The 17,660-nt window shown below is 42.6% G+C and overlaps 1 protein-coding gene across 3 annotated transcripts in view; it reads right to left on the bottom strand.

Annotated features, from left to right (window-relative positions):
* The window catches only part of LOC139749862 (dynein intermediate chain 2, ciliary-like), a 43,319-nt gene that overhangs the window by 12,890 nt on the left and 12,769 nt on the right, over positions 1 to 17,660 (bottom strand). For 2 of the 3 annotated variants that reach the window (XM_071664204.1, XM_071664206.1), the window contains 4 exons: positions 7,491 to 7,623; positions 6,109 to 6,346; positions 3,564 to 3,733; positions 1,710 to 1,883 (listed from right to left, as the gene is read on the bottom strand). In XM_071664204.1, coding sequence (XP_071520305.1) covers positions 1,710 to 1,883; positions 3,564 to 3,733; positions 6,109 to 6,346; positions 7,491 to 7,623 — 715 coding nt within the window. The remainder of the gene's footprint in view (positions 1 to 1,709; positions 1,884 to 3,563; positions 3,734 to 6,108; positions 6,347 to 7,490; positions 7,624 to 17,660) is intronic. The other variant, XM_071664205.1, reaches the window with a different exon arrangement.

Here is a 17,660-nt window from a genome sequence, read left to right as displayed (position 1 = left end):
TATTTAACCCCGGGGTTTTTACCCTTCCCTTTCAGGGGTTGTGGTTCTTCGTTTTCCCGTGGTTGAAAGTTTCCTGCAGGGAAAGGTTTAGGTTAGGTTTAAAAAGGGTTGTTAAATAACCTGCGGAGGGTTCTTTCCTTGTTCCCTTAAAACTGGGCCCCGGGGGATTTCCCCGAGGTTTTATCCTTAACCCTGGGCCTTTGTTGGGTTTCGTTTAAAAAGGGTTGGGATAAATGGGGCTTGTTTATTCAACCCTGCATAACCTTAATATGGGTTTTTTCCCCGGAGGGTAATTTAAATCAGGAGTTATTAAACCGAGTTCAGGGCATTCCCATCGGGCCAGTTAAAATGCGACCGTGGATTCCAAAGGGGTTATACAATTAAATTTGAGGGTTTGAAGGAAAGAGGGAGCCCCTTAAAAGAGGTTAAATTTTAGAAAAAATGCTTTGGAATTCCCCTTGGGTTTGGGCTTGAAAGAGGGTTTGAAATTTAAAGCCTTTTTAAATGCCTTTTGGGTTTTAAACCCCTTGGGTTAATAATTAACCATCGGTTTAGTGCGGGTCCCCCGCATCTCCCGTTTCAACCAAAGCAGGGCCCGTACAGTTTCTTTTTCGAATTAAAACACCTACACCCAAATGCGGTTGGTTTTCCCCGCAGGCCGAAGTTGAAAAGGTTGGTTTCCCCCTTCTAACACCCAAAGAGGGCCCAACAATTAACCCTAATTTTCCCGTACACACACACACACACCACTACATACATACTATATATAATATATTTTAAATATATATATATATATATATATATATATATATATATATATATATATATATATATAACCAGTTCCCAGGGATGCCCGGTCATGTACGGTGAGGAGACCCATCTCTGTGGCATAAAGAACACATAACAATACTTCAATAGGGGTGATTAATGATCAAAGATTATAACGAGGGCATCGTAAACTAACAAAGGTGCTCCAAGCATGACACAAAGCCTCGAAGTGACTAAATAAAACATTAACTAAAAAACAATTATATGATTTCACTTGTGAAATGGAACATTATAAGTCGTGACTAGTGTAGAGGAGCATTATAACTTGTGAGTAGTAAAGTGGAGCAGCATAACTCATGATTAGTGGAACATTATAACTCATGATTAGTGTAGTGGAGCATTATAACTCATTAGTACAGTGGAGCATCATAACTCGTGATTAATATAGTGGAGCATTATAACTCGTGATCAGTATAGTGGAGCATAGTAACTCCTGATTAGTGTAGTGGAACACTAAAACTCATGATTAGTATAGTGGAGCATTATAACTCGTGATTAGTATAGTAGAGCATTATAACTCGTGATCAGTATAGTGGAGCATTATAACTTGTGATCAGTATAGTGGAGCATAGTAACTCCTGATTAGTGTAGTGGAACACTAAAACTCATGATCAGTATAGTGGAGCATTATAACTCGTGATTAGTATAGTGGAGCATTATAACTCGTGATCAGTATAGTGGAGTATTGTAACTCATGATTGGTGCAGTGGAACATTATAACTCATGATTAGTACAGTGGAGCATTAGAACTCGAGATCAGTGTAGTGAAGCATACATCTCACAGCAAATCCTTCCCATGTTGTTAGTATGCATGAATTACCATCAGCCTAGCTCCTACATTGACCGGCTAACAGCATGGAAGCCACAGTTTATATACTTACATCATCTATCCGAGCACACTCCATCACGCTGTTTATCTCTTGTTTCTTGTCCAATTCCTTCCTGTCCAGGAGTTTCTGGTGGTGGTCCCTCTCGTAAGCAATGTAGATGATGCTCACGCCGGCGGTGTCCGAGAAGTAGGTGTCTGGCGGTGGGTCCGTCTGCACGCCACTGCTCTGTCATACACACCACCAACAGTCACAGTATATATCCTAGAAACCAAAAACTGAAATTTGCTTATTATATATATATATATATATATATATATATATATATATATATATATATATATATATATATATATATATATATATATATATATATATATATATATAATATATATATATATATATATATATATATATATATATATATATATATATATATATATATATATATATATATAATATATATATATATATATATATATATATATATATATATATATATATATATATATATATATATATATATATATATATAATGTAAGGCATGTGTACGTGTAGGAAGAGAGGAAAGTGATTGGTTCTCAGTGAATGTAGGTTTGCGGCAGGGGTGTGTGATGTCTCCATGGTTGTTTAATTTGTTTATGGATGGGGTTGTTAGGGAGGTGAATGCAAGAGTTTTGGAAAGAGGGGCAAGTATGAAGTCTGTTGGGGATGAGAGAGCTTGGGAAGTGAGTCAGTTGTTGTTCGCTGATGATACAGCGCTGGTGGCTGATTCATGTGAGAAACTGCAGAAGCTGGTGACTGAGTTTGGTAAAGTGTGTGAAAGAAGAAAGTTAAGAGTAAATGTGAATAAGAGCAAGGTTATTAGGTACAGTAGGGTTGAGGGTCAAGTCAATTGGGAGGTGAGTTTGAATGGAGAAAAACTGGAGGAAGTGAAGTGTTTTAGATATCTGGGAGTGGATCTGGCAGCGGATGGAACCATGGAAGCGGAAGTGGATCATAGGGTGGGGGAGGGGGCGAAAATTCTGGGAGCCTTGAAGAATGTGTGGAAGTGGAGAACATTATCTCGGAAAGCAAAAATGGGTATGTTTGAAGGAATAGTGGTTCCAACAATGTTGTATGGTTGCGAGGCGTGGACTATGGATAGAGTTGTGCGCAGGAGGATGGATGTGCTGGAAATGAGATGTCTGAGGACAATGTGTGGTGTGAGGTGGTTTGATCGAGTAAGTAACGTAAGGGTAAGAGAGATGTGTGGAAATAAAAAGAGCGTGGTTGAGAGAGCAGAAGAGGGTGTTTTGAAATGGTTTGGTCACATGGAGAGAATGAGTGAGGAAAGATTGACCAAGAGGATATATGTGTCGGAGGTGGAGGGAACGAGGAGAAGAGGGAGACCAAATTGGAGGTGGAAAGATGGAGTGAAAAAGATTTTGTGTGATCGGGGCCTGAACATGCAGGAGGGTGAAAGGAGGGCAAAGAATAGAGTGAATTGGAGCGATGTGGTATACCGATGTGGTATATATATATATATATATATATATATATATATATATATAAGATAACTACAAGGGCACCGTGGAAATGGAGACTGAATCCAAATATACCCAGTAGAAAAGGGAAGGCAGAGATGACAAGCTTTACTGTTTCTGAAGACATCCCTGAAAATGTCTCGAGAAATAGCCGAAAGCTTGGCGCCTATGCCTTTTCGTTGCTTGTGGATTTATTTGTAAATATACATACATATATATCCAGCTTGTGTCTACCTACCACTACAACTGTGAGTGGTATCTTCAGCCTGTGTCTACTTATCACTACAGCTATGACGCACCTTCAGCCTGTGTCTACCCATCACTACAGCTGTGACTGGTAAATTCAGCCTGCGTTTACCTACCACTACAGCTGGACTGGTACCTTTAGCCTGTGTGTGTCAGTTTGAGAGACTCGCTCGCTGAAGTTGAAGGGGTTGGCTTGCGTCTCGAACCCGGCCAACTGCTCCCGAGTCACCAAATCCAGACTTAGCGACGTCATCTCCTTCTCGTCGTCCATGTCCTGGTCCGAGTCGGAGTCAACATCGAACTGCACTGTTGTTAAAATGGGAAGGAGTCATGGTCCATGGCAGGAGGAGAGAGTGCACACATACACCAATGTGTCCCTGACTCGACCCAACTGTTCGCACTGTAAACCTTGCTCCAAGTCTGCCCTTCGCCTCCGTACTTCGCTAATCAAGTTGCCACTCTCAGTCGAGTTACCCATTCCTGATACCAAAATGCTAATGAAAAAGTGTTGTTTCTCTGACTGCACGATCCAAGAGATCTCGTCTTGTGATATTTCCAAACATGAAAGAGCTTCTATACTTATAGAGGCTCAGGGAGGAATTTCTATTTGGGAAGTACCACAGTTTGAAGTGGATTTGAGGAGATAATGTGAATAATTTACACCTCAGAGAAACAATCATCTTCCTTCCATATTCATTTTTATTTCTTAAGACAAGTCATTTACCTATTTCGCAGCATATTGCTGATATCTTTATAACACCATGTGGGCAAATATTTTCTCCGTAAATCTTCTCCACCTTGTAATGTATTCATTCCAAAGCATTCGGAAACTTCCATTCTTAGATGCATCCCCCACAAATGAACTGATCAATACAGTTGATCTATTTATCGATCAGAAAATCAGCTTCGTTCCCACATATTTCCTCAACCCACGCTCAGTGGCTTAATGTGAAACATGGACTTTCAAACCATTATTTCTTCACCTTTACACTAAGCTGACTTGACAGGTGATACCAAGGGTCTTTATTCTACACGTCCACTCTTACACACACCAGACGGTCCACTGGCACCCAATCACAAATTATTCTTCTGATACCCCGATCTCACCTTAATCTTCCCTTATTATAAATATCCATCTCTTCCGTTGTCAGTAATTCTCCCTGTGCCTACGGCTGTACTACTAAATAACTCTTTGATCAACCTATCATCAGCCACAAGTCTTACATGACTATATTATCTTAAAAGACTTCCAGTCATGCTGCCTTACTAAAGTTTGCTTCACACCCCACCTCATCACATCCCTATATTTCACCCTATTTTTCCTCTTAATTCCCACTACACCATACAAGTTACTTGTCTTATTTTCACCTATCCTGACTTACATCATAGACTTGGGTTTTACATCCATACATCAAAGCTGGGTCGAGTGCTCCTTCATGTAAGCTTCTTGTACATTCTACATTTAAATCCTTTCTATTCGCCAATGCCTTCGGTAGCCAATGTTTTCCAAACATGGACTCAACACTCAACTTTAGTTTAATCACTATCGTTTATAACTGAACTTCACTTACAACTACGTTAGATTATCCATAACTTCCACTTCTTTACCACTGAGGATGGCACTACACAGAGGCATTCCATCTCCTTCAAACACCAAGATCTTCGTTAACTTGCCTCTGCTCCCAGCTTCCTCCTTCTACACAAATCATCAAATTCTCTCCAACTCCTGCCCTCATTAAGCTAACAATACAGTGTCATCTGCAAATAACAACAGATGTAATTTTCGATTTGTTCCAACATAAGGCCGGGATCATCCGACCGGGCTCACATCTCATAGAAACATCAGCGAACCATGGTGACCTGACACAACAGTGACTCGTTACCACGATTCAGACTACACACTCATACCACTACTGACTATGAAACATACGCCCAACACATTCCCGTACGGGAGGCTGATTAAGAAGCTAAAATACCAGGCAGGAGTGAGGGGGAGACTCCTCCGATGGAGAGATTATGTCAGTGGAAGGGAACAAAGGACACAAGTTAAAGAAGCCTTCTCTGAGTGGGTGGAGGTCACCACTGGGAGTGCCCCAGGGTTCTGTCCTGGGACCATCACTTCATGATCTATGTGAATGACTTGCATGATGGGCATGGATTACCACCAGAATTCTTACAAATGACGCAAAAGATATGAGGGAAGTGAAAAACAAGGACTAAATCAGCTTACATGGGAACTAAACAGACAACAAAGTTAGTCTGGTTCATAGTCGATGGAATTCAGCCCACTGTGCGGGAGGAGGGAGAGGTGGGCTTCGGGGTAGAAGGTACTTTCTGGTGCTGCAGACTGTTGAAAGTCACCACCTGCAGGTAGTAACACCGCGGGTGAGAAGTCACCATCAACAAAGCTATACCATTGTTAGTACACGGAGAGGACTACATCTTTGTTGGAAAAAATTTCTCGCCTCAAAGCAGCTAACCTTACCTTGCTCCTGCATGGAGTGCTGCCTCAACGCTGCACAAGTCCCTGTAAATGGTCGTCTTGGGGTGGCATATAATAACAGTATATGAAAGCTATTAGTGTGGGGTTATTCATCCATCAAAAGAGTGAGATGTAATATGACAACAGAACTCACCTTAAGCTCTTCCCAATCGGTAGGTGTAATGGATATTGAACTGACCTTTCTTGGCTGGTGTGGGAGGTGGACGGGCCGGCTGCGGCCCTCGCGCAAACACCTTCTGCTGTAGCAGCTGGTCCTTGTGAATGACCCTGGAGGGCAGGGTGAGGAGGTGCAGGAGGGGGTCGTCGTCAGGCACCCGTTGGTACGCTCTGGCCTTGATGTTGTATCGCACCAGGTTGTGGCTCCCGCCACTCTGTGTTGTCAGCCGGATGTCCGCTACCCGCTCCAGCCTCATCTGCTGACCACCATAGTACCTGCTCAACACACGCCTTGACAACACTAAATCTTCCTTATCCTACGACTATCAGTTGGACTATCTGTGCTGAGGTAAGGAACCGGCATCCCGGCTTCACCACTGCCAAACTCAACCCAAAACTTTTCATCCAAAGTCAAATATGAATGTTATACTGCGTGTTGCTACGTTTTCAGTCTATGGAAATACACATTATATTCACGACTTTGTTTACAGTCCTTACGTTTATAGAAAGACGTCTGCTATCTTGAAATCTAAATTGTACCAACACAGAGCAGATGATGGTGTTGATATGTGTGATGGCTGACATCTACAAATCATGTGAAATCTACAGTCAACGTTTTCATCAAATCGGATAGCTACATCAGACTTGATTTCGGTACAAGTCTAGGAAGATCACCACGCGAGGGCTTCACCTGTCCCCCTAGTCACCTGGATTCACCTGGGGCTGCAGCATTACACGGGAGGGCTTCACCTGCCCTCTGGACACACTTGGGGCTGCGGAATCACGTGGAAGGGCTTTACCTGCTCCATTGACTGACCTGGGGCTGCGGCAGCACACGGGAGGGCCTCACCGATCCCCCTGGCCATCTGGACTCACATGGGGCTGCGGCAGCACACGTGAGGGCTTCACTTGTCCCCCTGGTTTCCTGGACTCACCTGAGGCTGTGGCACCACAAGGGAGGCCTTCATCTGTCCCCCTGGTCACCTGGACTCACCTGAAGCTGAGGCACCACACGGGAGGGCTTCATCTGTCCCCCTGGTCGCCTGGACTCACCTGAAGCTGCGGCACCACAAGGGAGGCCTTCACCTGTCCCCCTGGTCACCTGGACTCACCTGAAGCTGCGGTACCACACGGGAGGGCTTCACCGGTCCCCCTGATCATCTGGACTCACCTGAAGATGCGGCACCACACGGGAGGGCTTCACCTGTCCCCCTGGTCGCCTGGACTCACCTGAAGCTGCGGCACCACAAGGGAGGCCTTCACCTGTCCCCCTGATCACCTGGACTCACGTGAGGCTGCGGCACCACAGGGGAGGCCTTCACCTGTCCCCCTGGTCACCTGGACTCACCTGAAGATGCGGCACCACAGAAGGGATTCACCTATCCCCTGGTCACCTGGACTCACCTGGTGCTCTGGCGCCACACGGGAGGGCTTGGGGTCGTGAGCGCTCCTCTTGACATACCTCCGCCAGGACTTCTTCCTCTCCACATTCGGCTTCCTCCTCGTCTGAACTTGTCGGCCGAGGGTCGCACGGATCCTGGCGTGGAGGAGGTAGTGGCTGTGACTGATGGTGGTCGTTCTGTGTACTACATCATGTGTGTGTGTGTGTGTGTGTGTGTGTGTGTGTGTGTGTGTGTGTGTGTGTGTGTGTGTGTGTCTGTGTGTGTGTGTGTGTAGCTATAAAGTTGAGTGCATCAGCATACTCTGTGCATAGAGAGGTTGAACCAACTGCCACTACGACCCTTGTGCCTCAAGAGTATACCTACTTCAGGAGCTTATTCACATCTCGTCTCACAACGCTTCACTGATCTCCCTTCGTCTCAATCATGGCGTTACTGAAGGAGATGTGTCCTCAATTGTGAATACACTTTGGAACTTAACATTCATCTGGCAACATAAGCCATTCTCTGTTTCCATCAATCCTTCAGTTTATATACTTTAGTCATTAACAGTTCGAAATTTCTGTTGTTATTGTTCAAATCTTTCTGACAGTCGATTGGCCTACACCAATATAACCAACCAACTACCGGGTCTATAATAACGTTTAGATCACAGGAATAACCTGAAAAACAGAACGTCCTTCGGTATACGGGTACAAATGAACTTTACCGGAGGAACCGGTTCCACAAGATATCTCGTTTGGAAATAATCCACAACAGGGGCTGGGTGAGGAAAGGTAGCACTGGGGCTTGCGCCCTTGTCACCCAGACTTCAGTGTTCAGATGGCCTATATAAGAGCAGCAGTGACAGCAGCTGACCAGAGTAGCAGCAGCAACAGCATTAATAGCAGCCCACTTTAGATAGAACCAGTAGTAACAGCAGCTCCTAGAACAGCAGAAGCAACAGCAGTAAAAGCCTAATAGCTCCTCAGCAGAGCAGCAGCAGCAACATCAATAATAGCCCCTCAGAAAAGCAGCTGCAGCAACAGCAGACATAGCATTTCAGCAGAGCAGCAGCAGCAACATCAATAATAGCCCCTCAGAAAAGCAGCTGCAGCAACAGCAGACATAGCATTTCAGCAGAGCAGCAGCATAACAATACTAGCAGCTCAACAAAGCAGCAGGAGCAACAATAGCATCAGCAGCAATAACAGGCCAACAGCAAAAGCAGTAAACAGCGCGTGAAAGCAACGCAAATCCCCAAAACAACTGTGATCTTATTGACAACTATAAACAAACGCTTACTAATCCAAACCACAGCAAACCCATATAAAAAGAATGAAAATATCAATAATACTAGGTGGTTAGGGCAAGGTGTGAGAAGTCTGTGATCCTTACTTGGGCCAAACATCACTTCAGCAGCATTCACCAACACGGTAGTAATGTTTGTATAGGATTCCCATCGCTCTTGTACAAGAACGGTAAATAGAAATGTATGTAAACACCGTCGAATGCAAGGACTGAGAATATATTACGCACACAAAACACTGATGTAGCTGAATGATACTGCTTTTACGAAGTCTCTGATGTTTTAAGAAAATATATCATTTTTTTTCTTTTTCTTCTTTTGCGGAAAACCTGACAGCATATCCGCCTCTGGTTTTGATGAAGCCTTAACATGCAATTTGTGCTCCAATGGCTAGCCTCGTCCTGCGTGCACCTCCGCGCTCTGATTGGTCACGTGAGCTAACGTGTTAACTTATTCACCTTCGGCAACCAAAGTCTGATTGTGTGTGTGTGTGTGTGTGTGTGTGTGTGTGTGTGTGAGTATATATATATATATATATATATATATATATATATATATATATATATATATATATGAAACGTAAACATTCTCAAGGAACTGGAGAACGGAAATGGAAAACAGGCGATTAGGAGGAAGGAGGAACCAAAATACAATACAAAAGCTAGAGAATTATGTACGAAAAGAATTGTAAGCGAATCGTTACGCATGTACCTATTACTTACATAGGGATATGATCGTTCGCTAAATCATGAAACAAATCATGCTTGCCCTATTCTACAAACAAAATGTTCTCAATGTCAAATACAAACAATTTTTGAACTCAACCTGCCTAGTTCTAACCTTCGTCATCAATACATACATTACAAAAAAGTTTACAGTAAAATCTAGATTTCTTGGTGTTGATGACATTCTAACATTATATACCACTGACGGGCAGCAAAGATCATTCTCAATATATTATACGGCACTTGGATTTCTTGTCTCGGCGGATCCAATGCTGTAGAAAGTAACACTGTATTGGATAGAATGTGTCTATATTCCTCAGCATCTATATCTGAAAACGATGAACTTTTCTGTGCCCTCACCAAGATGTAAATAAAGAAATAGGGCGACTTTCATAAGGTGAAAGTCTTTAAACAACGGTTTCCTATATACAAGCCACATTGGTTCGTGGTCACCATGTTCATGGCTCCTAAAACGTGCGATTCGCTATTTTCCAAGGACTGACGTCATTATCAAGAATAGGAAACAGTCTCTAGCTGTCCCATCGGTTTCATTAAAACCTCTTTTATTTATGTACGAAAGAAATACGAGAAAACTTTTGTTAGTGAGACGGCACGGCCAACTAAAGCCCTATCAAGGCTATCCCATTAACGCTGTATATATATATATATATATATATATATATATATATATATATATATATATATATATATATATATATATATATATATCCACACATTCTTCAACGCTCCCAGAACCATAGCCCCCTCCCCCACCCTGTGACTCATTTCCGCTTCCATGGTTCCATCCGCTGCTGAATCCACTCCCAGATATCTAAAACACTTCACTTCCTCCAGTTTTTCTCCATTTAAACTTACCTCCCAATTGACTTGACTCTCAACCCTACTGAACCTAATAACTTTACTCTTATTCACATTTACTCTCAGCTTTCTTCTTTCACAAACTTTACCAAACTCGGTCACCAACTTCCGCATTTTCTCACCCGAATTAGCCACCAGCGCTGTATTATCAGCGAACAAGAAATTAACTTCCCAAGCCCTCTCATCGACAACAGACTGCATACTTGCTCCTCTTTCCAAAACTCTTGCATTCACCTCCCTAACAATCCCATCCATAAACAAATTAAACAACCATGGAGACATTACGCTAACCGATATTCACTGGGAACCAATCACTTTTCTCTCTTCCTACTCGTACACATGCCTTACATGCTCGATAAAAAGTTTTCACTGCTTCTACCAACTTACATTCCATACTTTCCACAGAGCATATCTATCAACTATATCATATGCCTTTTCCAGATCCATAAATGCCACATACAAATCCATCTGTTTTTCTAGGTATTTCTCACATACATTCCTCAAAGCAAACACCTGATCTAAACATCCTCCTCCACTTCTGAAATCACACTGCTCTTCCCCAGTCCGATGCTCTGTACATGCCTTCACCCTCTCAATCAATACCCTCCCATATAATTTCCCAAGAATACTCAGCAAACTTATACCTCTGTAATTTGAACACACACCTTTATCCCCTTTGCCTTTGTACAATGGCACTATGCATGCATTCCGCCAATCCTCAGGCACTTCATAACGAACCATACATACAATGAATATCCTCACCAACCAGGCAATAACAGTCACCCCCTTTTTTAATAAATTCCACAGCAATACCATCCAAACCCGCCGCCTTGCCGGCTTTCATCTTCCGCAAAGCTTTTACTACCTCTTCGTTTACCAAATCATTCTCCCTGACCCCTCTCGCTTCGCACACCACCTCGACCAAAACACCATATATCTGCCACCCTATCATCAAACACATTCAACAAAACTTCAAGATACTCACTCCATCTCACTTCACCACTACTTGTTATTACCTCCTCATTTGCCCCCTTCACCGATGTTCCAATTTGTTCTCTTGTCTTATGCACTTTATTTACCTCCTTTCAAAACATCTTTTATCCTTCCTAAAATTTAATGATACTCTCTCACCCCAACTCCCATCTGCCCTCTTTTTCACCTCTTGCCCCTTTCTCTTGACCTCTTGCCTCATTCTTTTATACATCTCCCAATAATTTGCACTATTTCCCTGCAAAACTCGTCCAAATGTCTCTCTCTTCTCTTTCACTAACAATCTTACTTCTTCATCTCATCACTCACTACCCTTTCTAATCTGCCCACCTCCCACCTTTCTCATGCCACAGGCATCTTTAGCGCAAGCCATCACTGCTTCCCTAAATACATCTCATTCCTCCCCCCCCACTACCCTTACGTCATTCGCTCTTACCTTTTTCCCTTCTGTACTCAATCTCTCCTGGTACTTCCTCACACAAGTCTCCGTTCGAAGCTCACTTACTCTCACCACTCTCTTCACCTCAACATTCTTCTTTTCTGAAAACCTCTACATATCTTCACCTTCGCCTCCACAAGACGATGATCAGACATCCCTCCAGTTGATCCTCTCAGCACATTAACATCCAAAAGTCTCTCTTTCACGCGCCTATGAATTAACACGTAATCCAATAACGCTCTTTGGCCATCTCTCCTACTTACATACGTATACTTATGTATGTCTCTTTTTTAAACCAAGTATTCCCAATCACAAATCCTTTTTCAGCACACAAATTTACAAGCTCTTCACCATTTCCATTTACAACACTGAACACCCCATGTACACCAATTATATCCTCAACTGCCACATTACTCACCTTTGCATTTTTTTTTTTTTCCAAGAGAAGGAACATAAGGGGCCAGGTGAGGATATTCCAAAAAAGGCCCAGTCCTCTGTTCTTAACGCTACCTCGCTAACGCGGGAAATGGCGAATAGTGTAAAAGAAAGAAAAGAAAGATATATATATATATATATATATATATATATATATATATATATATATATATATATATATATATATACCCTAGCCTGATCCAGGTAACCATTTTATCGACCAACCCCTTGGGGTGGATGAACAGCAGAGTTGACAGGACAGTGGACTGCAAACCCCATCCAGGATTCAAACCTATGCGCTCGACCCTGGGCGACCCGTAAATGCGTCACGGTCAGGAACGCTAACCGCTACACCACGGGCGTCCATGATGAATAGAGGACCCCAGAATTTACAGTACGAGACGACTATCGTGACAGGTTGGAGGGCCATTGTGGACACATGACGCAGGACTCACGCACGAGAGACGAGACCTGACTGCATGAGGACAAGGACCCACATCAGGTACTTCCTGGTGGTCCCGATACTCATGCAATTATTTTCTCATTAGTATAATATTTTTTCTGGCAGCTGCGTTATTTTCTAATTTTTTCCTTCACACACGAAGGACATCCTTGCCGAATCAGTCTGGCAAAGATGGTCGTGTTCATGTCAATAAGAAAATTCATTCTGGTAAACATAACATTTTGTCTCAAATATAAACTACACCGACCCAGCCACGAATTCTAAGCTGGATCTTGAGACCAAATATACAAATGCATGTGAGTCTTTCCGCCTGGCTGGGCTGTGTGGTAAGGAAAGCCCGCCTCTCTGCTGCCAGACGTGTTTACCATAAGAGAAACTGTGAAGAGATGTACACACACGAACACACTCCTACTATCTAACGGCTCGACAGACACCAGCATAAAGACAAGATGTCTATGGTACTGACAACTGTAAACTTTGACTGAAGAACGAACGGAACAGTTTTTCCATTGATGTGAATGTGAACGTTATGTCCAGCCCAAAGAACATTAATTTCCTTTTTTTTTCACCAACGGGCTGGGTTGAATCTTCTTCACCTCTAATTCAAACTGGGCAATGGAAAAATAAGTCTAATTTTCGTCTGGCCCGTCTACTGCGTCTGTGTAGGAGCGTCCCTGCAGACTTTGGATCTGCACCCTGACCTTTCCCCCTTGTCAGTGCTCACACCAACTGTGGTGTGCAAGTACGTGAAGGATCCCGGACAGAGACTGCCAAGTCCGGACGGTATGGATACCCAGGCAGGACCCCCTGTCCTCTGGCAAAGATGTCTTGAACCTGTTCTGCTGCATTGATGGCAACGTCTTGATGCCAATTCCAGGTAGGCATGCAATTCATACGAAAGAATCATATAACAACATGAAGCATTTTGAAATGCATAAACAAGAAATACCAATGGCAGCTTTAAGGCGAATTGAAGTTGTTGCCATCTTGCTTGGGCTGCAGCAGGGTTACACGAAGTTTTGGTTTCCTGGGCGATTTGACCAGTCCAGGAAAGAATTTCATTATAGCAAGAAGGGCTGGACTTCCCGACAGTCGCTGGAACCAAGAACAAAGAATGTACGGCACCTATCGCTGGAAGAACCCAGCAAGATTATGCTACCGCCTGTACATATCAAATTAATTGTGATGAAGCATATCGTTAAGGCTATGGATGGAAATGGGCCAGCGTTTAGGTACTTGGGTCGGTAATTCCCAAGGCCCAGTGAGGCGAAAATCAAAAGGGTGTTTTCGTCGGACCAGAGACGAGCAGTCTGATCGCATCTTCAGTGGTGACGAGTTGACAGCGTGGAATGCTTTCTGACTTAGCAACCAACTTTCTAGGAAATGATAAGGATAACAATCACAAGGAATTTGTGTAAAACCTGTTGTCATCTTATTAGATGACTGCATACCGGCGATAAAGAAACGGTACCAAGGTAAACGGAGTTCAGCGATGTTAGAAGACTATTGCTTGAATGAGAGATGCCCCAGAACTTGTATACAAGCGACAGGCGTAGAAGCGTTGTGTTTAATCGAGGTAAGCCAGTGCCTGTACCCTGTGTCACCAATATGGTCTGTCGTACGTGTAAAACGTAAAATGTGAATTTCTCTTGGAAACCGTAGCCAGTCGAGCGTTTCCGTGGTCATTTTCATGTCCAGCGTCCCAAAATCCATAAAAGGGAACACACTTCATCATCGAGAAAGAAAGTCAAAATTTGTTGACCGGTGTTATTATGCATTATGCAACTGTGATGAGTTGCAACTGCATAATTGTCCCTGCGACTAGGCAGGCTATTAAATCTCGGTGACAGCTCAACTTTCATAGTTTTTCCATGGCTTTAATACCCAGTCTGCTTCTGAGCCATCACATCCTGGATGCAAGACATCTCTCTCAGATATTAATAAGGGGCATTACCTCTGAGACTGAAGCAGCAGATTGACTAGGCTCCTGTGATTTCCTCAAATGTCTCCGATACAGCCTAGTGGGTCATCATACTTCACAATACAAATATATCTGTGATCTTTTAGAATTTGCAGCGCACAGGTATAAAGATTCCTTGAGGTCATTCTTTTCATTCCATCTTGCAGTAAACCCTTGGATGACATGAGGCACGGGTTGATCTGAGCGTTTTCATTCCTTTTTTCAGCTTATCTTGAGCTACTGCAGAATGTTTGAAAAATATTGCAATCCTTCCGCACTCAGAAATTAAGTCATGAACTGCTCTTTCTAAAGATAATATACTTTAAATGACGGTTTGTAGTTTTGCGAGCAGTGCAGTCAATGGTGCTGACAGCATCACTCACAAATTAAACAGAGCCATTGAAGGAATTCCATTCCTCTAGCAACGAGTTTATTTTCTTGAGTTTCTGTACTCAGTACCAAGTTGGTTTTCAAATCCTATGCTTTATCGCATGGCAACTTATGCTCAGCAATGACCTTCCAGCAGATGTGTCTGAGCAAATATCCGGAGTGAAAGATAACTAACAATCTTTGATTGATTCAAGAATGTTCGTAAATTTCTCCGAAAAAATTATATAAATGCATATGACTGGCATAAACTGACGCTGTTTTATAATTTCGTATGATTACAGTCATCAGGCGAATAAAGCCTAAACCTTTAACCTGACTGAATGGTAAATCATCTACAATTAACATTTCAGAGACGAGGTAATCCAATGCTTTTGATCTTGAATGATCAGTTTCCTAAATTTTTACTTTTACAGAGCAACTGTTCAAGTGTTCTTAGCTTCACGGTACATTTCACCTTTTGCTGAAGAGAAAGTGAATCTTATTTCATTCTAATCTTCCTTGAATTAGTTTTATCAACCATTTTCTCTCACGGTTCCTTTTGCATGGATCACGTATGACATTTTAACGAAAGGTCCTTCGTTCTTTTCTTAAGTAATATTTCTTGCAAAGACACACACTGAGCAACATGATAGACAAGAGATGTAATTACAAACTATAGCCTTAAGTAATAACTCCATTATTGTCGCACTACAATGAGATTTTTCACTTCTTATCACTAAACCATCAAGCGTGCGTCTCCGACAAGGCTAATGTTTTAGTAACGTCTGCAGTAATAATAACACTATTCTAAATAATTCTTTCTTCTTTTAATTTTTTCTTATAAAATCAAAGTTAACTGATATTTCCAATGTTATACGGCAACACCATCTGAACTCAGATACAATGACTATTACTACCATATATTTACTGTAGGCAGCTGCTGTATATGTTTATACAGTGACTATTACTACCATATATTTACTGTAGGCAGCTGCTGTATATGTTTTCTCCCCTAACAGTGTTATCTTAGACGTAAAGGATATATCATTCACTTCATACACAGTGGTTCTTTTTGGGCTCAGTGACACTCGCAAACTCTATACTGCCACACGCTGCTGTTGAATGGACCTTCGTACAATAACAAAAAGTTGATTTACAGATACTATAAACCAACCCTCCTCTTTCAAATTAAAATACTACTTCTTATTAAATATATCAATGATCTGTAGACTCCAGATGTGTTTATTACATATGTGAACATGAGGTTATATTAAGGTAAACAGGATCCTCACTGTGATAAAAGATGACATTGGTATAGCCTAGCCTAACCTAATCTCCATCAACCTAACCACCTACTATAGCCTAAGTCAAATGAACAGGTATCCTCCTAATCTATCTATTCTCAGGCCGACGTACAGAACTTTGGTATAAATGTAAGGTCGTCAGTGGGGATCTTGCTGACCTAACACCACAGATAGCTTCGTCCATGTTCACTATATCACTGTGAGAACAACTGCTACGGCAACTGCCGAACTGATCACAGTCAACCGACTACATAACACGATGAAAACATCATCCTTAGCATTAACACAACTCTCTCAAAGTTTCTCCAGTATATCAGTTAAAAACGACGATGCTCAGATTTCGACTCATCAATTTAAGGTATCAGTACCATAAATGCATTAATGACACTTGCTCCAACAAGGATGCCATGACAACCCTTTCATAAGCCTTTAACGTCGTTATCCAATGAACGCAGAAAGGATCGACTTAACCTAACTCTCCTCACTCGGTGGGTGAGAACGGTCTCTTGAATGTGCCATGACGTCTTGCAAGTCTTCACTCACTTTCTTTTCCCTCCTGCCCAGGTCTGCAGGCAACGGAATGGACGAATGTCGCGAGTGCTCGCTCCACGTACATTTTACTTTTTTTTTCTTTTTAACTATTCGCCATTTCCCGCGCCAGCGAGGTAGCGCTAAGAACAGAGGACCGGGCCCCTGAGGGAACATCCTCACCTAGCCCCCTTCTCTGTTCCTTCTTTTGGAAAAAAAAAAAATTTACTATGAGCGGAAAATCTAGCGCCACAGTTTAACGTAGTACTGTAACAGTAACAGTAACGTAGTACTGTTACTCTCGACGAGAAAGTCTTTGAGATAAAGCGCAACAGAAGTATAGAACAGACTGCCGACATTGCACGCTATCTTGGCCTACCAGCGACCATCGCGCGTTACATCGTCAAGAACGTCAAAGAGATTATGGCAACACCAACTGGTCCATTTCAAAGATCCGGTTGGCTGGTTGCATAGGTTGAGAATACTGGCTCATTACGTTCAACCTTGGGTATCACATGAGGGCGTGCGTGCTGAGCCAAGTTTTATGGTGGGCATTGAAATCACTACACAGAGAGGTGTAGGGCATGCTGATTAAGGTCTGCGGTTGGGTAGTGCATTTTGAGGGAAAGGGGAGCTGTGTAGGTGTCGATATCTGTGAGGTGTTGGACAAAGATATGGTTTGACCGAAGAGTGTTACGAGTCCTCCTTCTTGTCCTTGCTGTCTGTCGTTTCTAACAGTTGTCTAACTGTAGACAGATGACGGAAGAGATGTGGGTGTGGAAATGTGGGTGTGT

Source organism: Panulirus ornatus, chromosome 8 (genome assembly GCF_036320965.1).
Source record: "Panulirus ornatus isolate Po-2019 chromosome 8, ASM3632096v1, whole genome shotgun sequence".
Lineage (NCBI taxonomy): Eukaryota > Metazoa > Arthropoda > Malacostraca > Decapoda > Palinuridae > Panulirus > Panulirus ornatus.
Note: the sequence above shows the minus strand (reverse complement) of the source record. Positions and strands in the feature narration are given on the sequence as shown.